Source organism: Petaurus breviceps, unplaced genomic scaffold, assembly GCF_028583685.1.
Source record: "Petaurus breviceps papuanus isolate PSGF00001 unplaced genomic scaffold, PetGlider_PUasm1.0 188, whole genome shotgun sequence".
In the NCBI taxonomy this organism is placed as follows: Eukaryota; Metazoa; Chordata; class Mammalia; order Diprotodontia; family Petauridae; genus Petaurus; species Petaurus breviceps.
The window spans coordinates 24,952,113-24,977,722 of record NW_027185804.1 but is presented as its reverse complement, the minus strand read 5'-3'; the positions used below and the strand labels follow the sequence as shown (position 1 = coordinate 24,977,722).

The following is a 25,610-nucleotide window of genomic DNA, read 5'->3' as shown; positions in this document are numbered from 1 at the left end:
TAATCTGTTCCCACCCATCATGACCCTCTTTGTTGCCCTATGGGTGACCCCAATTTTGCTTCTTCAGAAACTTACTCTTCATGACTCACAGACATATCCCATCCCTGGAAGAATGTTGTTTAAAAAAGAGACAGACATAAGAATAACAGCAGCTGACATTTATAAAGAGTTTTAAAGAGGCCGTAAGACCCCAGAAAAAGAGAAAAGACATCTTTCATATGACTCCATTTTCTCAGATAGAGGGTAAGAAGGGAGTATCTGTCTGGCCAATGTACATGACCCTCCAGTTCCCTCAGTCTTCGTCTCTAATGAGTGAGAGGCCAGGAATGTGCTGACTTGCACTTGGGATATAACTTAGACATAGAAATGGAGTGACCTGAAATACCCAGCACAGTGCCTTAGGCAGTTTAGTTTGAGTGTTGGACTTGTAATCAGGAAGAACTGAATTCAAATTCTGCCTTGGACACTTCTTAACTGTATGACTCTGGGTGAATAAGTTAACATCTCTGAGCCTCAGTTTCCCCATCTGTAAAAAGGAGAAAACAATAGCACCTACAACTCAGTTATTATGGTGTTCAAATGAGATAACAATGCTTTGAAAATTTTAAAGCACTATACTCTTCTCCATCTTCTTTTTCTTCCTCTTCTACATGGTAAATTCCCGATAAATATTACCGAATGGAATGGAAGAATATCATTCCTGGGAGAAATGATTAGGCAATTCCCTCCCAAGAATATGAAGAAAGACTTTGATCCTATTCTAGTCCTACCCCATATCCAAGAGAGGTCCAAGAATTTGACCTCTCATTTGGATAGAGCTTTATAGAATGGAAGCATGGATTTAATTTTAATTGATGTACAGGAATGTTTTCTAGGCTTGTTTATACACTATTGATCCTCTTGGAAAGATACATTCAATTCCATTTACAGATATTGACAATACTTCTGTCTTTTGTATTCAAAAGCATGTCATTTAGCAGTTTCAGAAAGAGGACGAGGTAACCTGACATTCACGTTGAGAATGTGCCATCAAGGGCAGCTAGGTGGTGCGGCTGATGGATCACTGACCCTGGAATCAGGAGGACCTGAGAATACTCCATGGGTTTGGATTCAATAGGAGCTTAATTTTAGACTGGGATGTTATTATTAACCATGTGATGTGGCACAGTGGAAAGAGCCCATGATCTGGATTCAGAAGACCTGGGTTTGGATTCTGACTATGTGACTTTGGGCAAGCTATTGAATCTGCAGTCCTCAGTTTCCTCTTCTGAAAGTGAAAGGGTTGAACCAGTGCCCTTGAAGGTCCTTTTCAGCTCTAAATCCATGATACTAGGTGAGTAATAACCATTTTCCAGTGACTAAAAGTGAAGAGATGTGATTCAGTGGGCTATTTAGCACACAATTCCCCAAACATTGTTGATTTTGCTTCTTGTATAATTAAAACAGGAGGCAGAAAATAGCAGTTGCCCAATTATTCATTCTAGATCCTTTAGCCCACAACTTCGAATATTGGAGTTGACATTCTGGCAGCCAGCCAACCAACTCATCTCAATTTTGGTTTACTGATGTGGAGGTTTTCCCCATTCTTGTGGTATTTATACTCCAATGACATATGTGGTCATTCAGAGGTCTGAAAGCTTGCTTCTTCTCTCATATTCCATCAGTGGGTTGGATGTGTGTGATGGTTTGGGTAAACCCAATCATAGTTTTGGTTAACCAACAGTTCTCTGGAGGTCCAGGAGATGAGGACGGGGAGGAGGTAACTCCATTTTTTCTAATTTAATTTTAGCTATCTTTTCTTAGGACCACACACACTTATGTTGTTATAAAAAATGAGTGTAATAATGATGATGATGACTATTATTATTTAAAATGATCAGAAATCCTCACCTTTTCTGTATCTGTTGTAGTCAGTCTGTTATCAAGCAAGGTAAAAAAAGGTTTTGGTCATATTCCCCTATTAAATGAGGCAAGGCATCAGAGTGGATAGAATGTTGGACATACCACAACAATAGCTAGCATTAATTTATATAACACTTTAATATTCTCAAAATATTTTTACGTATTGTCTCATTTAATCTTTACAATAACCCTGGGAAGTAGATGCTATTATTGTCCCCATTTCACAGAGGAATAAACTGAGGATGGGAGAGGTGAAATTATTTGCTCATGGTCACACAGCTAATAAAGATCTTAGGCAGGATTTGAACTGGGGTCTTTCTGACTTCTGAAATCAGCTCCCTATCCATTATATTGCCCAACTCAACTTAGAATCAGGAAGATGGAGGTTCAAATCCTGCCTCATACACTTTTCAGCTACATGAGCCTGAATAAGACACTATCTCTGTGTGCCCCAAACACCTTTCCCAACTTTGTGAAATATGGAGGCAAGTAATAGTAGAGAGAATTGGCTCTGTGGTGGGGGGGATGTGGGTTCAGATCTTGCCTTTGGTGTTTACTATGCAAGTGACCTTGGGCGTACAGAGAGATCTTGCCCCTCTAAGCCTCACTTTCTTTACCTTTAAAATGAGACAGTTAAGCAAGATGGTTTCTGGTCTACTTACCTGGATGGAGTTCCCTACACTGAGGAGGGAGAAGATTCTTGCACATCAACACATGATACTTCCTGCTAAAGGTGTTTGTGTCCTTGCTCTTCCAAAAAGCTAACCAAAATCCATGTATCCCCCCCTCTCTGCCTCTCTCTGTCTCTCTCTCTCTGTCTCTCTCTCCCTCCCTCCCTTCCTTCCTTTCTTTCTTCCTCCCTCCCTTCTTCCTTTCTTTCTTCCTCCCTCCGTCCCTTCCTTCCTTTCTTTCTCTTTCTATCCCTCCATTTTTATTCCCACTTTCCCTCCTTTATTCCTTCCTTCTTTTCTTTCTTTTTTCCTACCTCTCTTTATCCTTCCCTCCTTCCCTCCTCCCTTCCTTCCTTCATCTTTTCCTTCCTTCCTTCCCTTTCTGATGGTCCAATGGACTGGAGTCCTGAGTTCAAATCCAGATTTAGACACATACTAGCTGTGTGACCCTGAGCATATTAACCTCTGTCTGCCTCCATTTTTCTCACTGTAAAATGGGGCTAATAATATCACCTCAGGGTTGTTGTGAGGATCAAATGAGGTAATATTCCTAAAGTGTTTGGCATAGTGCCTGGCACATAGTAGGAGCTTGATAAATGCTCATTCCCTCCCCTCTCTCTCCTTGGCAGAAATGGTTCTAGAATCAGTTGCAGATACTGTATTACTCTTAATGTAGCCGTAGATTTCTAGCCTTTCCAAGTTGCCAAATCACACTGTTGGCTCACATTAATAATACCCACCATTGAGCTTGTAATCCCCAACACTTGAGACATTTTTCAGGTGAACTGACATTTAGCCACACTCCACCCGTCTTGTACTTGGGATGTTCATTTTCTTTTTAAACTCATATGTAAGACTTACATTTATCCCTATTAAATTCCATCTGATGAGATTTGGTGTAATCTCTGCTAAAGACAGGGTAGAGAATAAAAGGAAAATAACTTCCTTCATTATAGAAAGGAAACCTGTATTAATTAAATCTAAGATTTTATATATGCCAAATTTATGTATACATATAAACACATATACATATATGTATACACACACATACACACACATTTTTTGTGCTCTGGTTGGGAAAAACAAGTCTATTGTTGACTCCTACTTAGCTTGAGTAGGTCCACTAAAACCTCCAGGTCGTTTTCAGATATACTATTATCTGTCTACATCTTTTCATCTAATTGCAGATTTGACTTTTGAACTTTTATTAGACTTATTTCATCCTATTAATTGTCATTTTATTAGATTAATCTCAATGTTTCAGAAATCCTTGGAGACTCTATCATCCAACACGTTTAATCTCATATAGACCTCTGTGCCATCTGTCAATTGGACAAGCTCGGCACCCCTTCTTTTTGTCCAAGTCTTTGGCAAGAATGATAAATAGTGAAACAGATCCCTAGGGCACTCCACTAGAGACCTCTGTCCAAGAGTTGACATCAGCTCACTCAGGAGTGCTTTTTGGGTCCAGCTGTTCAACCACCTCTATCTCCACTTAACAACTATATTATAATCAATGTCTTACCATCTTGGCCATAAGGTTAGTATGAGAGTCTTTGTTGAAATCTGGTCTTGAGTCCCTGGACCTGTCAGGTACTAGACAATAGGAGAACACTTTTCTGAGATGAGCAAAGTGTTGATGGTTTCCTGCTAAGGCAGCTACAAGAAACAGTGCATAGTGTTGGGCTTAGAGTCAGGAAGACCTGAATTCAAATTCTGCCTCCAAGTAGGTGTGCAATCCTAGGTAAGTCACCTTACCTCTCTCAGCCTCAGTTTCTTCATATATGAAACAAGGATAACAATAGCACTAACTCACAGGGTTAATGTGAGACTCAAATGAGATATATTTTACGTGCATGATTTTGTTGGGGCGCAGTTGTCTCAGTTGCGACCCCATCTGGGGTTTTCTTGGTTCTAACAATGACATAGGTATAGACATAAAGACTTGTACTGGCAGAGAAAGATCCCTATCTGTGTGTAGATGTGTATGTATGTTTTCCGTGAATATATGCATAATGATAAGAGTTAGTATTTCTCTAGCGCTTTAAGATTTCCAAAGCATTTTACAAACCATCTAATTTTATTCTCACAACTACCCTGGCTTGTTGCTCTTCTCCGGTTGTTTCTGATTCTTTGTGACCCCATTTGGGTTTTTCTTGGCAAAGATACTGTATTGAATTGCCATTTCCTTTCCTAGATCATGTTACAGATGAAGAAACTGAAGAAAACAGAGTTAATTGAATTGCCCAAGGTCACACAAACTAGTAAATGTTTGAGGTCAGATTTGAACTCACAAAGATGAATCTTCCTGGTTCTACCTAGTTGCCCTTTAAAATGTTTAAAGGGTCATTATTGTTACTATATTGTATGTCTCCTCCTCAAATATAAGTTTTTTTTCAGGGCAAAACATCTTTTTGCTTTTGCTTTTTATCTCTAGCACATAGTAAATGCAGTAATATGATATATTTCCACAGCAATAATGGATAATAACACTGATCATGGTAGGAATATTATTCTTCTCAGTACTGGTCTTTAAATAATTGTCTTTTTAAATATGAATTTAGTAATCAACTAATACAATTATTTCAATATACCAAGAAGGAAAAAAGAATATGATTGCACATGAGCCTGTGAACCTCTGCTGAGGTTAGGGTATTTTTAAGAGTATATAAATTTACAACCCTGTTTGTTGCTTTGTTGGTGTCTGCTTTTGGATCACCCAGAGGTCTTCAAATGACAGTCAGATGACCATTGGCCAGGGATTATTATAGACAGGATTTCTTGACCGGTGAAGCACGCATTTCTGACGTGCCTCCTTCCAAGTCTGAGATGCTGATCCTGTGTAGACTTTGACTCCACTCAGGGTAGTAGAAGTCATCTTCTGGGACTGAGAATATTTATAAATACCTGTGCAACACAGGTTTTATTATTACATTTATTTATTTTATTATTATTATTAAATTATTTTATTAAATCATTTCTCTTTCTTTAAAATTGTTTCCATCACACTGCTATCTGGGAATATGTTTATTATCGAAAGGTCAGCTTTCTGCGATGATGCCATAAAGTGTCTCCAGTATCTTAAAATGTGTCAATTAAAATTTAATTTTCCCCTGGTTTGCTACGCGATTTCCCAAATGACAACTCCAGGTGCCTGCCTTGTTGTTGGAGAAGTTACATAACAAACTAGAATCAGTAAAGGCTTCCTTCAAAAGCTCACATACCACCTTTTTAATCAATCTTTTCTCTTATTGTTCAGTCCTGTCCGGCACTTTGTGACCCCATTTGGGATTTTCTTGGCACAGATGCTGGAGCGATTTGCCATCTCCTTCTCCAACTCATTTTACAGATGAGGAAAGTGAGGCAAACAGGGTTAAGTGACTTGCCCAGGATCACATAATTCGTAAGTGTCTGAGGCCAAATTTGAACTCAAATTTTCCTGACTCCGGGCTTGGTGCTCAATCTACTGCACCACCTTGCTTTCCTGGGAAAGAACACTAAATCGGAGATCAGAGCATTTGGGTTCAAAGTGTGGCACTTATGAACTGGACAAGTTTCTTTAATTATTCTTAACTCAGTTTTCTTCTCTGTAAAGTGAGGGAATTGACCTAAGATAACAAAACTGGTGCACATTTATATAGGGCTTTATAAATATTATTTTATTTCATCCTCACAACAACCCTGGGAGGTGTTATTATTAGTCCCATTACATAGATGAGAATTGTCAAGGGTCACACTTCTGTCTAGTAGGTATCTGAGGCAGTATTCGAACATGGATATTCCTAACTCCAGGTCCAGCAGTCTATACACAGGGCCACCTAGTTGCTGATGACTTTGGACTCTAAGTTCCTTCCAGGTCTAAATTAATGAGTCTCTCATATAATGATTCTTCCCTTGCCCACTAATTATTAATAGCTTATCTTAAAATGACAATACATTTACTTACTTTAATATGCATTAAATATGCATGTATTTGTTTCATCTCACAAGTATAATTAAATATCCTTGAGGACAAATTCTGTTTTCCATTTTGACATTTGTATCCCCAACATGCAGCTCCCTATGCAGGGTCTTTCACACAATTGGTGATTTTAAAAATGTGTTAAATTGCACTGAATCAAATATTAGATACCTGTCGGTGATTAGTATCAAACCTTGGGAGATGTTTCTTCCAGCTTTGTTCAGAATAGCAGCAACAATAACAACATAGAATTATTTGTAAATGATTAAGAACATTTTAAATAAAAAAAACCCAAATACTTATAGATATTAAAGCTTAATAGTCCAGTAAGATTTTTGGAACACACTGCATGGAGAACTAGCAAAAAAAAATTAATACCGTGTAGAAATGACTAGGGACATCTATGTCTATAGATAGGGAGATCTTGATCCTTATCACCTATCTATTTATGTCTCTATAGTAAGATCTCTGTCTATTACTCTCATCATCCTGTCTGCTAGTGGTGTGGTCAGGTGGATTATTAAGTGAGTAACCAAAATACTCAGAGACTGAATTAGATTAAAATACAATTGGGAATTTTATTTATATTTAACTAAATAAATGCAATGTAATTAAACATAGATAATGTTAATTTGTGGCTTTCTAAGTTAATATGTGGCCTGCAGGGATCTTATATATGGTTTAGTGGTTCTGTTTCTGTTTGAGTTTGTAGATGCTTTTTGTGAACCTACCATCAATCAATCTATGAATCAATAAGCATTTATTAATTACCTTCTATATGCCAGCTAAGTACCAGTGATACAAAAACGAAATGGAACAGACCTACCCTCAAGGAGCTTATGTTCTATAGAATCTGGGCTTAGATTTCACTCTTCTTCAATGACAAAAAGTCATGGTATCCATCTGTGCAAGAATTCAAAGAATATTAAGTAGGAAAAAGTAGGATAAAAGCTTGTCCCAAGAGCAGTTCTATCTGAACTCCATTAAGCTAAGCTGGGAAGATTAAGAAGGATAGCCATAGTCATGATAGGTCATATTTATAGAACATTTTAAGGTTTTGTGAAGTGTTTTATATGCATTGCTTTGCTGAACAAAACGTTCTGTTCCCTCTTCAGAGACGTGGTGACTAGGTACAGCTAGCTCCCCAGGCTTCCTTTACAAGGCTAGAAGAGGCAAATGCAGCAAGCCTGAGTCAAGACTTGGTAGGTTAGTGCATGTTGAGTCATTGCTCCAGAGTATTCTGTCTCAGAGGCCAGGAGCTACAGACAGGCAGAGGAAATGATGAAAACCTTGCTCTGCTTCCAATGATCTGCAAAGTCATTGATGAGTCCTCCTTCCCAGCTTCCAGGCACCAGACTCATGAATGCCTTTCCCTTCTCCCTGAGGGGAAGGCGAGATCACAATTATTCTGCTTTTATATTTTCCCACATGTGACTGGAAAACTTTGTGCAGATATAGATGGTCCCAACATCTTGGGTAATGACAGCGAAGTGATTCATGTTGGAGATGCCACATGATGCTGATGTGGGAACCCCTGGGCATTTCATTCCTCCATGCTCCTGCCTTCTGGTTTTGATGCACAAGAGGAGTTCCATATTAAACCATGGATTAAATGATGGAACTAGGAAAATATCAACTAGGAAAAAAATAGGGACTAAGGAAAAAAGAGAAAACAGAAGGAAGGTAGCTAATAGGGGTCAAGAGAATGATTTAAACCCAAATATGCCTGATCCCAAGAATGCTTATCCTTGACAACACACTTCTTAATAGTCCTGGACACACTGAATTGTTGAATTGTGAGGCAAACTGGGGGCATACCTGTTATCATTATGGTGTAATAGAAACAGCCCTAGCTTTGGAGACAGGGTAGTTGGATTCAAATCCTGCCTCTTCCCCCCTCTGTGTGATATTGGCCAAGTCTCACAGTCATGTGCCTCAGTTTTGTCATGTGTAATGTGGATCAAAATGGCCCCCAAAGTCCATTTCAGCTCTAAATCAATGATCCTATAGTCAATCAATCAATAAGCATTCATTAAGAGAAAGGCACTGTCCTTAGTTATAATTTTTATTTTACAGGTGAAGCCATTAGGGCTTGAAAAAGTCAAGTGATTTGCCCAGGGTCACAAGGGTAGAGTATGGTAGAGCTCAAGCTCTCAACTCCAAATTCAATGATCTTCCTATAACTCTTCACTGCCTCTCTATTATGTGCTTAACCCCATTAGATTATGAGCTCCTTGGAAGAAGGGATTGTTTGGTTTTTTCCTTCTAACCCTTATTTGCATACTCAGTGATTAGCACAGTGCCTGCAAGAGAGTAAGCACTTAGTTGATGTTTATCAACTGACTGAGGACAAGATAAATGTTAAGTAAGACATAGGCCCTCTCTTGGTCTACTCCTTTTTCACCATAATGCTCTCAGTCCTTTAAATTACCTCAAGATCCTAGAGGATATTCCCCAATGGAAGAAGCCAGCCCCAGGAGGGAACTCATAAGACACAAGTTAACTAGAGTCCAACTGTTATGCTATACATAGTTCTCAGATTGAACAGCTTCCAGACCAACCGCTCAGGCAGGAAGTGGGATTGATGATCCAACAGTTGGCACAGTATTCTGCCACTTTGGGATGTTTGGCGGTTGTGGTCCTACTGGAAAAGCCATAGAAAGTCCACAAAAAACAGAACCACTACAGACCCTGACCATTTGGACTCATTGGACTCATTGGTTGAATTTGGCAGGGATGTTGAATGGTAAGATGGGGTTCTGGCTTCTTTCCAGTTCAAGAAATAACACACTCCCATCACACTCTGTTCAGATTTTTACTTTCTATTCTAAAAGAGGTTTGCTAATGGGCATGGGGAAGTACTTTGAAACTTACTGAGAATTTTCAGTTGAGGGCGAGACAAATTTCCATAAGTGGGCAAAAGTAGTAGAATGAGAAGGATCCAGCCATGCTTGCAGATACTTTGGGAGGAAAAGAAATGTGAGCTTTAAAAATAATGTGGTTATGATATGGTAAGACCCAAAGGATGGGAAGTTAGTCAATCCAATGGAAAAGTTCATGTCTAAGTGATTTCATTCAAATACATTTTTCTCACTAAAGCTTTTAAACTGTGCTCCATACTTGAGAGGTCTTTCATTATGTTGATTTGGGCATTCCCTTTCTTGATGTACGTTTATATCCCTCTATACCTTAGAAGACATTGTCCATGAGTTCCTATGACTGAAAAATTAACCAAAGAGTAATGAATTTTTTTTTCCTAAGGGGTCATAGGCTCATAGAAGAAATGTTAGGAATCTAAGATGTGGAATCCAGTCCTCTCATTTTACAGATGCAGAAGCTAGAGTCCAGGGGGAATAAGAGATTTCCTCAAGATCATATAGACAGTATATACACATCAGAGGTTGGATTTGAACCAAGAATCCCTGACTGCAAAGCCCCTTTTCTTTCTCTGTACCTGTATCAGCAATGCCATATTCACAATGCCTATAGAGATTATAAATATGCTGATATAATTATCCATCACAAAATACGTCAGGTTTGCCATTTGGGGAAATAAACTAGAAAATTTATTAAGATACCAAAAGACTGAGTCCCAAAACCAGAAAGTGAAAGCCATCAGAGTAGTTATGACATTGGCACAGGTGGATAAAGTAGAAAGCACCCACATTTTCAAGCCTTTAAAACAGAACAGGCTACCTCAGGCAAAGGTCCTCCTCTCCCCACTCACAGCAACCACCCAGCGTCCTGGAAGCGCGCTCCCAGCAGCTCCGGCCCCTGGCAGCCCTCAGCAGGAGTCCTTAGCAGAAAGTCCTGCTCCCAGCAGCTCCGGCCCCTGGCAGTGCTCAAAGGCTTCACGCTGCCACTGCCTCTGCTGCTGCCGCAACCGCAACTGCAACTGCCAACCGCCAACTGCAGGACCGTTAGCTTGTCAGGACCGTTAGCTCGGCTTTTTTTTTTTTTTTTTTCTCTCGCTTTCCGCTTTCTCTTGCTCCGCCCCTTCCTGCTACATCAGCAAACCGCAGGACCGCTAGCTCGGCTCAGAAAACCGCAGGACCGCTAGCTCGGCTCAGAAAACCGCAGGACCGCTTTCTCTTGCTCTGCTATGTCAGCACGTCCATGGGGCATGGGAGATCTTTAAATCCCATAACCCTTACAGTACCACATCAGATTGACTACCAATTTTCTTTAGAAAAAAAATTTATATATATATATGGATATAATATGGATCATAAAATGTCTTTATAATATTTTCACAATAAAAGGTAACCGTGAAATCCCTTGTCAAATCATCCCCAAAAACTACTAGTATAAGAAAAATAAACTATTTGTTTAATTAGTACTTTCATGGTTCAATCATAAGATCCTGGATCAAAAGGTAGAAGGGACCTTGGATGTTATTTAATCAAATTATTTCATTTTAGAGATAGAAAAACTGAGGTCCAGAGAGGTTAAGTAAATCACCTTAAGTTGCACAATAATGGCATAAAACTAGAAAAGTCCTCTTTCCCCCCTTCTTTCTTCTCCTCTTTCTCCTTCCCTTGCTCTTCCTCAACACCTTCCTCTTCCTTATCTCCCTCCTCTTCCTCTTTCCCTCCTTTTCATCCTTCTCCTAGGAAGGCCCTCCCTGATTAATATCACTTTGTTCTTAGTGATAATAAACTTGTGGCCAGGTTTCAACCCAACTTTGTAAGAAAGTTGGGTTTTATAAGCATGAATAGAACACTTCCTCCTGAAAGGGGGAGTGGGGCAGTTTTATTAGCTTCATTTGCTTAACGTGGTAAAAGGAGAGGATTTAACTTGAGAAAAAGAATGATGGGGTGTGACTAACATACCTAGAGGGTACTAGCTCCTGTCTTTTTAGCTCACCATCTGCCAGGTGTAGGGAGAACTGCTAATTAGCCTGCTTTTTTAGTCCTTGCCAGGGAGGGAATATCTCTTCCCCTATCTGAGAGAGAGAGAGAGGGCTCCAAAGCTCTGGGACCTAGCCCCTATTTTCAGAGCCCGTATGGGACAAGCATGATTTCATTCAAATTTGCTGTTCCTTTACCAAAGGTAAACACATATTCTCTGGCTGAAGGGACATCTTTCAAAGGTTTAGAGATCCTGGTCCTTAGATTTAAGGCCATAATAGCACCAGAACTGACCCTCTGAGTCAAGTGACCTGGTCTGTGTCCCAAGCCAAATCCATTTTGGATGTTCTACAGAAAGCTTGGCTGACAAGGGAGAGGGTCATGGGTTAGTGGAGGGAATTGGGCTGGACCCAAGGACCAGCCATGGCATTGATGTCTGTAGGGAGTGCATGGGTTGAAATTCTTTGGGTCAGAGGGCCACTCATAGAAGTCTCAAAGCAGGTGAAGTGGGCAATGGCCCTTGACTCTACTGTCTCTCCTGCTTCCCTTCCCACTTTTCATTCACTATGCAGAATGATACCTCTGGCCTAACTCAAGAACATTTTGCTTCTTTCTCTTCCTCTTCCTTCTCTTCCTCCTTCTCCTCCTTCCTCTTCCTTTTCCTTCCCCTCCTTTTCCCCTCCTCTTCTTACCCCCTCTTCCTCCTCCTCTCCTTCTTCCTTCCTCTTCTTCCTCCTCTTCCTCCCTCTTCTCCTCCTCTTTCTCCCTCTCCTCCTCCTCTTCCTCCCTCTCCTCCTCCTCTTCTCCCCTTCCTCCTCTCCCTTCCCTTCCTTCTCCTCTCCCTTCTCCCCCTTCTGTAACAGCAAGTACCCTAGCATACCCAGGGTGGCCTGCTAGCACATGTTCTTGGATCTGCTTTTCTAGGAAAGACTTCTCAAAAAGGGGTTAACAATCTTTTAATTATATTCACTAGGTTGGCACCCTGAATGTCAGAGAAAATACAGGCAGAGAAATTAGCATAAAGACCAACAGACAAGGCTTTGAATGAAAGTAATATCGCTATACATTTTACATACACCACTAGATCAAGAGAGCCTTTACATCCAAGCAGTCAGGGGGCTCTGAACATACAGCTACTTAGTCTCAACCAGGAAATCAAAAGATCCTTCTCATGAGCGAGCCCCCAGAGCAAAATACCAACTCAGAGTATATATGTGTGTGTGTGTGTGTGTGTGTGTGTGTTTCAAAGCCAGAAGGCATCACAACCCTTATGACTCAGTGTCTAATCAACTTAATACCAAAGGCGTGGAAGTCTTCCTATAAGCAAGCTTCTCTTTAAGCAAGTTCCTCCCCCCAGTGGGCTCTATGTGATTCAGGATGTATCACAACTGGGCACATAGTCTTATTAATGGGTGGGGAAGATCTTCCTATTTCATTAACATTACACCCTCTTTTCTCTTCTTCTCCCTGCTTCTAGCCCATCTCTCTTTTAGATTTCAGTCCTACTCCTTAGGAAGAGTTTCTAATGGGGGTCTATTCATTTACCCTGAAGCTCTGGCCAAGTGCATTAAGGTTTGCAGCTCAGAAAACCTTCTGGTGCTTTGGCTAAAGCAATGACTATGGAATTAAAGGACCTGGGTTCAAATCTTGTTTCTGTCTCTTGCTATGTATGACTGTGGGTACTGTGCTTAACCACTCTGGTTCTCGGTTTTCTTATCTGTAAAACAAGGGCATTAGACTAGACACGCGAAGGTCATTCTCAGCTTTAGATCCATGATCCTGAGTTCCTTCTGCATGGAAGGTATTTCAGATATCAGGAAGAACAGAAAGAAACAATGGGGCTTTTGTTCTAATCTAATAGAGGAGACTGGAAGGGAGGGAAGACAGTGTATACAAACGGGGAGATCAAGATGTTATTTGCCTTAAAATAATCTTATTGGTGCTTTTGTTTTTCAAACTGTAGTCATTTACTGATATTCGCCACCTTGTGTAAAGGAAAAACAGGTCAGCAAGACCTGTAGACAGCAAAACTGTTTCTAACAGTTACTGCGCCATTGCAAACTCATGGTTTACCACCTTTCTGAAGAGACGAGAGAAAGGTGCTCTCTCCCCTGTCCTCCTAGATGAAGACTGGTCAGTCCAGAGCTTGGCTGCCTTTTAGCATTGCTGACATTTATGTTACTCCAGGAATAGACGTCGTTTTCTGGGTTCTGCTTCTTTTACCCCAAATCCATTTCCACTGGTCTTCCTGTACTTCTCTGGGTTGGGCTTGTCATCTCTTATCGCACAATCATATTCTATTTGATGCCTGTGTATTGTTGTTGTTGTTCAGTCATGTCCAACTCTCTGTGACCCCATTTGGGGTTTTCTTGGAAGAGTGGTTGGTTATTTTCTTCTCTAGCCCATTTTACGGATGAGGAAACTGAGGCAGAGTTAAGTAACCTGCCCAGGGTCATACAGCCAGTCAGTGCCTGAGGCCAGATTTGAACTCAAGAAGATGAGTCTTCCTGACTCCAGCGCCATCTGGCTACCCCTCACATTTATATGGGCACATCTACATAAGACATGCTGAGGTTTCCCAAGTACTCCCCTCTCCTCCCTCCCTCCCTCCCTTTGATGTGGAATTTAACAAGCTTTTTGATTTCCAATTTACATAAGAGGAAACGGAGGCACAGAGATAGTCAATAACTTTTCAGGAACTTTAGATCTGACTATGGGATCTGTGCTTTTTCCACCTCCATCCTAGAGCTTTCAAAGGATCCACGGATCCTAGATTTTGAGATGAAAGGAACTTTTAAATTGATATAGTCTAATCCCTTCATTTTATAGGGAAGGAAACTCAGATGTCCCTAAGGTCAGTCAAGTGACTACAGAGTGGGAATTGGACCCTAGGTCATCTGACTCTGAATCTAGATCTACAATAGAATCTACAATCTTCTTGAGTATTGGAATGTAACGACAGCACATAGAGCAAGTGCCTGCCAAAAAACTAAATGTCCAAAAAATCACTGTTTATTGATTAACTGATATCTATTTTCCTATCCCTCCCCCCATGAGTGCTAGGCACCAATGTTCCCTTATTCAAAGAAAATGATGCTATAAGCACATGATTGATTTCAGGTACCAAGGGTGAAATAATTAGCTTTAGACTTCCTATGACATTATACAGTACTTATTATGTGCTAGGCACTGTCTTAGGTGACAAAAGAGAACCCAGTGCATGCCCGAAAGGAGCATAGATTCTACAAGTTGCAATCAGTGTTGGACGGAGAAGGTTCAATATAGACTTATATAAATATAACAAAGGTGGGGAAAGTTGGAAGGAGTTAGATCTAGGATTTCTTTAATGTGGAGGATGTTTTTTGACCCGCAGATCCTTTATGAGCAATAATAGCCTGGAGGTGTAAGAACTGGAACCCCACCCCATCCTGACTTCAACACCCAAGATCTTAGAAGTGAATTTAGAGAGGGGACATCTAGGTGGGATAATGCAGGGGAGTCAAACTCTATTCGACCCCACAGAACTCATAGAGGGGATCACCAAACTGTATATAAAGATCACTGCCGACCATATATTGACTTAGAAAACTACAAATCACCATTATCTGTGTTTTATTGTATTTTTATTAATTTTGTTAAATATTTCCCAATTACATTTTAATGTGGTTCAGGTAGCTCTTGGAGTGAGAGTGAGCAAATTGTTTTGACATTTCTGCTGCAGGCATCTATGAGCTTAGTTTCAGAGGGTCAAGGAGGCAGATGACTCCCTCCAAAGAAGGACAGAAGCAGGGTGAGAAACTCTACATATCCCACAGTTGCCAACAAGCCTGCCAAAATTAACAAAACAGTGGCCTTAAAAACTTAAAACTCCTTAAAAACTCCTGGGGGGATTCTTTAGGGGGGAGGGAAAATTCACTGCAGTTGAAAGCTTACAACTGCAGAGGAGACACATCATCCGGATGCGTGCTCTCACAGAATTCCTTTCCCAAACTGACGATTGCCCTCATTTTTTCCCAGGGTGGGGAAGTCCCCCTTCTTCCCTGCTTTCCTCCTTAAGATTCCAGACCCCTTTCTCACTGGGTTTTTTTTTTTTCTGGGGCAGAGCCATGATATCAAACCCAACGACTCCATCCTCCCTTACACTCCCAGGCTGTAGGTCCCTGGGATGGGGAAGTTTGACCGATGTTGGGGAGATGATGATGGGGGTGGGTAATTCCCACTTGCCTCTCACTGGGCAAGTCCATCAGTTGCTGGCGGATTCCCCTGGGAAACACTTTTTTTTCTTCTTTTGCCACCTCCCTGACTGAAGAAGTGAGAGAGAAAATTAGCATCCAGTGAGGGAGAGCTTAAGTGTTGGAGGCAGGAAATCTGGAACAGACGCTGCATCTAATAAGCCTATTATTAGAGCCTCTTGGCAGAGGGGTAGGCATCGAGTGTTAATAAAAAGCAGGATCTTTGAGCTCAGCCACGAACAGTCTCAAACTTAGCAGCAGCCTGTGCTCCCTTCCCTGACCCCTCCTTTCCCAAGCCCCAAAGGATGTTTTGCAGAACGGGTGTTGCTTGCGAACAAACTTTCAGTTAAATAAATGAGTCACAGGACGTGGGTTAAAAAAAGAAGAAACGTGCCGTGATTTCCCAATGGACTCGGCTGTTAAAATAATGCAACGGAGGCTAAAGTTTGAGCAGATCAGAGCCTTGTTCAAAGTTTTCCGTTATCAGGGCAGTTGTCTCAACATGCCTCATTGTGCTGACTGAGTCAGTCAGTAAACATGGGTTAAGCTCCTCTTGCTTGCCAGGCTTTGGAGTAAGTGCTGGGGGTGCCAGAAAAAAAAATAAATAAAGAATAATCTCTACTGTCCAATAGCTCCTGGTCTGATGGGGGAAGACAACACACAAACAACTGTGTACAAACAAGCCAGTTGTTGTTAACGTATTTTTTCAGTGAAATCCGACTCAATCCATTTGGGATTTTCTTGGCAAAGATACTGGAGCAGTTTGACATTTCCTCCTCTAGCACACTTGACAAATGAAACTGAGGCAAGCAGGGTTAAGTGACTTGCCCAAGGTCACACAGCTAGGTCACATTTGAACTCAGGTCTTCCCCTCTCTAGGCTCAGTGTTCTATCCACCGCTATCCTGCTTCCTCAAACAAGCCATAGACTGAGTGAATCACTGATGATCAGCTGAGTGAAGGCCTTAGAACTAAGGAGGATGGGGAAAGGCTTCTTGTGGGATTTTAGCTAGGACTTGAAGAAAGCCAGGAGGCAGAGATGAGGCAGGAGAGCAGTCCAGGCAAGGGGGACTTCCAGGGAAAAGGCCTGGCATCTGGAGATGGAGTGTCTTGTGGGAGGAATGTGGAGGAGGTCAGCATCACTGGGAAGGCTGGGCTGGGGCTGTTTTTCGAAAACTTGCACATTTCAGGATGGCATTTTTCAACTTTTGCCTTGGGAGTCACAGAAGTAGACATCCATAAAGTGAACACTGTACGTTTCAGGGTGTCTATTGTGGCTATTATAATGGTAGAATCCCACCTCCATACCTTTGCAAAGCTGCCCCCCACACCGAGCATGCCCTCTCCCCTCAGTACTGCTTCTTGGAATCCCTGAGCTCAACTGCAGAGCCCCATCCAACAAAAGGCTCTTCCTGAACACCCTCCCACCTGTTAGTGCTTTCCAGAAATACTTTGCGTAAATTTTGTTTATATTTATCTGTGTTTCCCTCCAGGAGAACGTAAGCTCCTTGAGGGCAGGAGATGACTAATTTCTGTCTGTGTATCTCTAACCCTAATCTAAGTGGTTGTTGGGAGAGTTAGCACACTGGATAGAGTCCTGGGTCTGGAAATGGAAGAGTTGAGTTCAAATTCTGATTCAGACACTTACTAGCTGTGTGATCCTAGACAAGTCATTTAACCTGTCTGCCCCAGTTTTCTCATCTATAAAATAGGGATAGTAATAACATCTACTTCCCAGAACTGTTGTGAGGACCAAATGAGATAATATTTGTAAAAGTGCTTAACTTCTTGCTGGCACAAAGTAAGTGTCATATGAATGTTAGCTATTATTATTAAATGAGAGAATACCTGTAAAGCACCTGGAACATAGTAGATGCATAATAAAGCAATAATAATTAATAAACAACTATTAAATTAATCACTTAATTAATAATTATTAAATTAATCGTTTGATAATTTAATTAATAGTGAATTAAATTAATATTTAATAATAATTGGATTAATAAATAAGTAGATGCTTAATAAAGCACATTTCCTTCCTTTCTTCCCCATGCTCATATACCATGGAAGTCATTTTAAATCAATCACCATTCATTTTTTTAAAAACAATTTTAGATGTTAGAATTTAAAGTGAGCTCAGTCCCAAGGCCCTGATACCTAAGGCTAGGCTCCTGGTTATATCAGGTTGAGAAAAAAAAAAGAGAGAGCCTCTTCCTCCATCTTGTAACTACTGGCCCCCATCCCTGGTCTCCCTAGACACAACTACAATCTAAATTCTCCTCTTCTCTTACAGTGCCAACAATATGCCCAAGCAAGTGGAAGTCCGGATGCATGAGAGTCACCTGAGCTCAGAGGAACCCAAACGCAGAAATTTGTGCCTGAGGATATGGGACTGGCTCGGGAAGAACCTTCTGCTTTCTCTGACAGTATTTGGTATGTCCTGGATACAAGCCCTCCTCTTCTTATGGCCCCATCGGAGGGAAAGGGGGCTGATTAGAGGAAAGGGGAAGACTAACCCAGAGAAGGACGAGCCATCCATGAGAAAATAATGATGATGACCATGATAGCTATATACCAGGCACTGTGCTTTACAATTTCCCTTTCATTTGATCCTTGCAACAATCCTAGGAAGCAGGTGCTATTATGATCTCCATTTTACAGATGAAGAAACAGGCAAATAGAGGTGAAATGACTAGCCCAGGGTCACACAGCTAGAAAGTGTCTGATGCTGAATTTGAACCCAGGTATCATTGAAACCAGAGCCACAGCTCTGTCCCTTCATGTTACCTAGCTGCCTATAGAAAGAACTGAACTGGTATTTTTTCTTAGATTGTGATCCTGGACAAACCACTTAACTCCTTAGCCTCCAATTCCTCATTCATAAGAAGGGATAATAATAGCACCCATTTTACAGATGGGATAATTTATTCAGGAGACTGAGGTTTAAATACCAGTTCTGCCACTTGTTAACTTTGTGACTGGATGGAGGTCTCTTAACTTCTCTGGGATTCAATTTCCTCATCAGTAAAGGGAGGAATTATGCTGATGGTGGGATTCTTGAGCTGTTTGTGTGTTATGGACTCTTCCGGAGCCTAGTCAAACTTCTTGATTTCTCAGAATGATATTTTTAGATGCAGAAAAAATACAGAAAATTACAAAAGAAACTAATTATATTGAAATATAGCTACCAATATAGGTATATAAATATATTGCATAAATTGATGATGGTATTATTACTGTATTATCTATATACGTATAGATACATGTATACATCCATCATTGTATTTCAGTAGAATTAGTTTCCTTAGAATTTTCCTGTATTTTATAAATTTAAAAACATTCTGAGAAGTCTGTAAACTTGACTAAATATACACAAAAACGTGTGTTTACACATTGTATAATGGCATATCTAGATATCATTGCATTATTATATGATAACATGATATATCAACAATATGCAAAGATATATTCGTACTTATCTAATTTAATACATTGTTATATATAATTATATATCTAATATATATAACTAAATATGTGTTATATGTGTGTATATGTATGTATATATGTGTGCGTGTGTATATATATATGTATATCAATATAGATATACATAAATAAAATAACAAGTTCATAGACTCCAGGTTATATAGATCCCTGCTCTAAGGAGTCCAATGCAACGTAAGTTCCATGAGGGCATATATAGATTCATTTTTGTTTTCCTTTCCCAGGGATGGCATAATTCCTGATGAATAAGAGGTTTTTGTCCCTGCAATAATGACTGGCATAGAGTAGCCCTTTTATTCATTCTTGTTGGATTGACTCAAAATGAATCGACATGAGTCTTTGGCTTCTCTTAAGTCCTACACTGTTCATGCTGAAAAATTTTCCCTAGGAAATGGGGCTGCCTTTATCAATAGCTAGAATAAAGTATTTTCTACTTGATCTGGTTTCAGGGATACAAAAGGCTTCACCTGACCCAAAATATGTCCACTCACCCCTACAGTCATTTTGTTCTCCCACCTGGTTGGCATTTTACAATTTTTTTAAAGTGTACATTAACATTTAAAAAATAACAAAAGCAGCTCATCTGTTATCATGTTCCCTTCTAATTTTTTCCTACTATGAATTCTTTTTATGTTTTGCTATTGTTATTATTGGGTTTGTATGCACTTTTGTGTGTATTTGTGCGTATGTGTGTGTATATTTTGTCTGGTGGTAGTTAGTATGTCTGTTGCTGTTATGATAATTTTATTCATCCTGCACTATTATTTTTCCCCCCAACCTCTTTTATTCTCCATCTGTGACATTTCCTGTGCTGAAATCTTAATATATTATGCACATGTTTTAAAATTTGGGGTCACCCGAAGGGCAGTGGAAAGGCACGTGGCAGCCAGGAACAGGCCTCAGTATGTTGTTCCCCACCAAGACTTGCACAAGAGAGAGGGAAGAAGAGATGTCACCCAAGAGGTGAATGGCTGAGCCAGTCGCATAAGCAAGAACAAGGAACAATCAATGTCCAGTCCCATGTACTCCATTGGTATCTATGCAATGTCCAGAGACTCAAGTCACTTCCCCAGCATGTCGGGTTCCCCTGCCCCTGATACCTCATGGAGGCTTCCCAGGAGGGTGTGGACAAGTCTCATTGATTTGGCAGCCAGAAAAGGATCTCTGTTTGTTCTGTTGAAGGAAATCCCCACCGAGGTGATGTTACTGAGTAATTGAAATGCCTACCAATATGTGTCCATATATTTTCACCAGTTACTCTTGGTGATGGGTCTCCCCTAACTTGGGAATAGTCACACAATATTCTTTTTGAACAATCCAAAGCCTTGTTCTTGTTCATCTAAGAAAGACTCCTTTGCAATTTGCTTTCCACTGACTGCATTAAGAGAAGCATTGCTTAAATGTATTCAAACAAGATTGTGGTGAAATTCATCCGACCCCGAAAAACAAAAACCAAGACTTGAATTTATAAAAATAACATTCATGGGATTTAATATATGAAGTACACGGTAAGAGCCTAGAATAATGCAACTTAGTAGTTTGTAGGTTCGTTTTTATTGATGGTCAAATCGTGTCTTGTTGGTGGTTATATAGAGAATATTGCTGTTATTAAGGAGCAAAGCCTAGACACAACGTTTTCATGACTACACCAGTATAATAAGGCTCCTACTTAGTTCAAATAAATATTACTTTAGGATTTGGAAATAAAGAATTTAAAATAAAACTTCAGTCAGGGAATCTTTTTTCTAAGTATGGAGTCAAGAACATGAAGCTTGAGTTTCAGCTTCCTGCTTTTCAGGTAGCAGAGTTACACAAACATAATTTAATACTCATAATGAGATTCTTTTGGCTCATTCCACAAATTACCAAAAAAAAAATCATCAGCAAACCTGATAGAAACAAAGGCATGATGGCTCATGCTGGTGTTCCCTGGGTGGGATCCCAAGATCTCATCATGCCTGCTGCAAACAGGTTATGGACCCAGATGAGTTTGTCATCCTAGCCAACAGGGGCCAACTCACTGAGGAAAGGGCTCCTTTGAAACAAACATCTGTCTCTCCTCTGGTAACTAGATAGAAACTAGGTGATTAGAGAAGGAAAGTCAAGTCTTGCTAAGCTGGATCATCGTGGTACGGTGAATTGGATACAGCCTTCCACAGCCATCAGACTTGGGGTCACTTCCCTCTTCTGACTACCACCTATGAGACCTTGAACAAGCTGCTTCCTCTTCCCAGGTCTCAGTCACATCATCTGTAACATGAGGAGTTTGTAGTCGATGGCCTTTGAGTCCCCTCTGAGGTCTAAATATGGTCCCATAATTTACTGGTTGCAGTCTCTCGGCCTCAGTTTCCCCATTTGTAAAATTAGGAGGTTGTACTAGACAACCTTTGAGGTCCCTTCCAGCCCTAGATGTATGAAAATTGGTTCTTTTCCACTGAGACTATTAACCAGGATTTGTCTAGTCAGCATGGACGGAGGGCCTCAGGGCAAACGACCTTGCACCGGCTCCCACTGGCAGCTGATGGCTGCGGTCCCCAGAATGAACCCTTGTGTAACTTCTCCATCTGTTTCATTTCCCCCCTAAGAGACTCTGCCCATCACATCCATCTGTTCCCTGGCCCTCCTGGAGCTCAGTTACTCTGGGCTGTATTGGCTGGGAGTTTGGGGAACAGATATTCATGACCTCTGATGAGTTCACTCAGAACAGTGCCTTTGGACTTGTCACTGTGGGTGGGTTTTCCATAGGTCACTGAGGACTTCCTGCCTCTCTGAACAAATGGGATTTTCCATTTCTTCAGATTGAAAGGGACTGGGGGAGAGAGTAGGAAATATGCTTAGAGGTCTTTGGACCTCTGTTCCCTCTATCTCTCAGATTCTGGACCCCACCAGCATGCTCTAGTGCTGACTCCTGAAGTAAGTTCTTTAGGATATTCCCCTTTGAGGTTGCTGCAGGAACTTTTTGGCCATAGAGAACAGCTCAGTTACTCTTGTGGTTTCTGATGTGGTCCTGAGCAGTTAACCGTAGACTCACAAGCAGTTGTTTGTGTGAAACAGTCCAAACTGATTCCTTCAATCCACCAGGACTTCCAAGTCGTTTTGACCTAACTCCCTCCCAAACAACAATAATAATTAGAACAAAAGTTATTTTTCCCAACCCAACTCATAAAACAGGGACTCTAAAAATCTGGTTATATGTAAAAAGGTGAGAGAGAACAGGACACAGTGGAAAGAAGGGGCCTGCTTTGGAATTGACAGGACCTGGTTTCAAATCTGCCTCTGACACATGGGGGGTGGTGTGACTTTGGGTAGTCATATGGCTTCTGGGGGTACCAGGCAGTTCCCCAAGAGTCTAAATTACAGCCCAGCTGCTGATCTGCTTCAGTCCAGACTGTCAATGTCCATTTCCATGGTGTCTCTGAGACCCCCTCAATTCCTTCAGGACTCTGCTCTATTTCCCACGGAAAGCCTTGCCTGACTCCCTCCCCATTAGGGCTCCCTCCTTCCTCAAATAATCACCTCAGTGATTATCTTTTTATATGTTATATCCCACCCCATCCCACAATGTCAGGAAAGCAACAAATGGAAAGAAAGTCAAACCCCAACTCTGGAGTCAAAGACATGGGTTTGAATACCACCTTTCATATTTACTATCTATTTACCTTGGATAGACAACTTCAGTTCCCTGGGCCCTCAGTTTCTTCTTCTGGAAAATGAAGCCTAAATGACCTGTGAGATCCGTTTCAACTCTAAGTGACCCTTGAGAGAAGGAGCAATTCTCCATTCTGTCTTGTGTTCCCAGTGCCTTGAATAGTATCTTGTATGCAGTCAGTGTTTAATAAATGCTTGTTGGATCAGACTGGCTTTGAATGCTGGAGGGCATTTCCACATGAGAAGCTCCTCATAGTAGTGAAGCCATAGCTCTTGCCCCCCCCATTATATATGTCTGCCTGCCTATCTTGCTTGCTTCTTTTTTTTTCTCTTTCCCCCCTTTTTTCTCCCCCCATGTTTCTGTCTCTTTCACTCTCTCCCTCTTTATGTATGTATGTGTATATACATGTGTCCTTGTATATGTGATCTCAAATGAGATCATGTTTTCATAATGCTTTGCAAATTTAAAAATACTCAGAGAGTAATATTATGGGCATAAGATCCGAGGATTAGATCTGGGAAGGACCTCAGATCATCTCATGTAGTCCCCTCATTGTACAGAGGAGGAAAATAAGTGTCAGGGAGGGAAGCAGATTGCTTGGGGGCTCATAGCTCATAAGTGTTGGGGGTGGGATTCGAATTCAGGTCTTCTAACTCTAGACTAGACAGTTTATCTACTAAGCCTGTACTGATGCATGGTCAAAAGATGAAGTAATCCTGGAGAAATTATCAAAATATTTTCCCTTTGTATCCCCATCTCCTTCTGTTTGATCTGAGGTGAATGGCAGGGGTGGAGATGAGAGCTACGTTTGTCTCTCTGGGTCTGTCCCACCTCCAGTCTCTGGGATTTTATGACTAAATAACCAACCCCAGAAATACTTTGTGAATACACTCTGCATGACTCTCCCAGCTCTGGCTTCCAGAGTGATTAAAGCTGGAGAACTTGGCTCCTTTAGCACCACAAACACTAAGATGCAGGTTTCCTCCTGGGCTCGTGTTTGTCCCACACTGTCATCCCCACCACAAAAAGCCAAGACGAAGGAGAACCAGGACACTCTGCAATGCGGTCTTTGGGGACACAAGCTTTGCTGATCCCTTCTCCCTTTTTCCTTGCAGGCGTCATCCTGGGAGCTGTATGTGGAGGCCTTCTCCGCTTGGCGTCCCCCATCCACCCCGATGTGGTCATGTTAATAGCGTTCCCCGGAGACATCCTCATGAGGATGTTAAAAATGCTCATTCTCCCTTTAATCATCTCCAGCCTAATTACAGGTGAGATGGACAGGATGGAAATGTGGGAGGCACACGGGCTCTTGTCCTGGTCTACCAACTCACCTTAAACTAAAGGTTTGAATCTAATGCAAATGGAGTCAGTAAATAATGTTTCTCTTGCATTGACTATGCTTTTTGGAGAAACTGAGGCTTGGTCCTCTACTCTACCTCGATGATTTAGGAAACAAAAAGAGTGTCTCCTACCCCCGGTGATGGTTCATACAATCAGTGAACAGAGTGCTGGGCCTGGAGTCAGGAAGACCTGAGTTCAGATCCAGCCTCTGACACTAGCTGTGTGACTCTGGGAAAGTCACTTAACCTCTATCTGCCTTAGTTTCCTCATCTATAAAATGGGGATGGTAATAGCACCTACTGCCAGGATTGTTTTGAGGGTCAAATGAGATAATAATTATAAAATGATTAGCACAGTGCCTGGCACATAATAAATAAATGTTAATTATTACTATTATTATCACCTTCCATGGTTATTGAAGATCAAGTGGGATAATATTTGAAACCATTTTCCAAACCTTACAGCAACACATAAATCCTGGCAATTTAGAGATGGAAGGAACCTCAGATGCCTTCTAGTTCAGCCCTCTCATTTTACAGATGAGGAAACTACATCCCAGACAGATAATGTGACTTGCCCAAAGTCACACAGGCAAAAGTAGCAGGGCTAAGACTGGAACCCAAGGCCATGGCTCCCAAACCAGCATTCTTTCTACCATACCAGGCGGACTCTCTCAGTTAGAAGCACTGTTCTCCGAACAGCCAATCCAAATTGCCAACACGGGTGAGAACTGAAACAAGGTACCATCAAATTAAAGGAGAAATCTGAAAGAAAGTCCAGGAAAATCCCCAGTCAAATAGAAAGATGCTCTAGTCCTGCCAATGTGGAGACATGGGGTATGAGACACGGGGTTGATTTTTTTGGTCCCTAGCTGGAGGACTTGATACTTTTTTGTACTAAATTTCACTTTGTTTGATTTAGACCATTGTTCTAGCCTGCCAAAATCCTTTTTGATTCTCTGTGCCCCAAAGCATTCATTTTCCCTGTCAGGCTTGATTCATCTGTAAATGATGGATGTCCACTCTTTGGGGCTGAATGTCATAGTCTAGATAACTAGAATGGGTTGGGCCATAGTTTTCTCTGCTCTATTTCTTTTGTCTCTAGGTCTATCCGGCTTGGATGCTAAAGCCAGTGGTCGCCTGGGAACAAGAGCCATGGTCTACTATATGTCTACCACCATCATTGCTGCTGTCCTCGGGGTCATTTTGGTCTTAGCCATTCACCCAGGGAACCCCAAGTTAAAGAAGCAGCTGGGACCCGGGAAGAAGAATGATGAAGTGTCCAGTCTGGATGCCTTCCTTGACCTCATCCGAAACCTGTTCCCTGAAAACCTTGTCCAAGCATGTTTCCAACAGGTAACCAAAAGTGTATCTTTTCCCCATTGACATTCTTGCGGGTGACCTAATAGAGAGGTCATCCCTGGGATTCTGGTAAAGGAAACTAAGGGATGATCTGTGTTGCTCTCGCTCTCTCTCCTCTCTCTCTCTCTCTCTCTCTCTCTCTC

The 25,610-nt window shown here is 41.2% G+C and overlaps 1 protein-coding gene across 1 annotated transcript in view; it reads left to right on the top strand.

Annotated features, from left to right (window-relative positions):
- SLC1A2 (solute carrier family 1 member 2) overlaps window positions 1–25,610 on the top strand; it is a 173,882-nt gene that overhangs the window by 82,702 nt on the left and 65,570 nt on the right. The window contains exons 2-4 of the mRNA XM_069091092.1: window positions 17,909–18,048; window positions 23,881–24,033; window positions 25,211–25,461. Coding sequence (XP_068947193.1) covers window positions 17,909–18,048; window positions 23,881–24,033; window positions 25,211–25,461 — 544 coding nt within the window. The remainder of the gene's footprint in view (window positions 1–17,908; window positions 18,049–23,880; window positions 24,034–25,210; window positions 25,462–25,610) is intronic.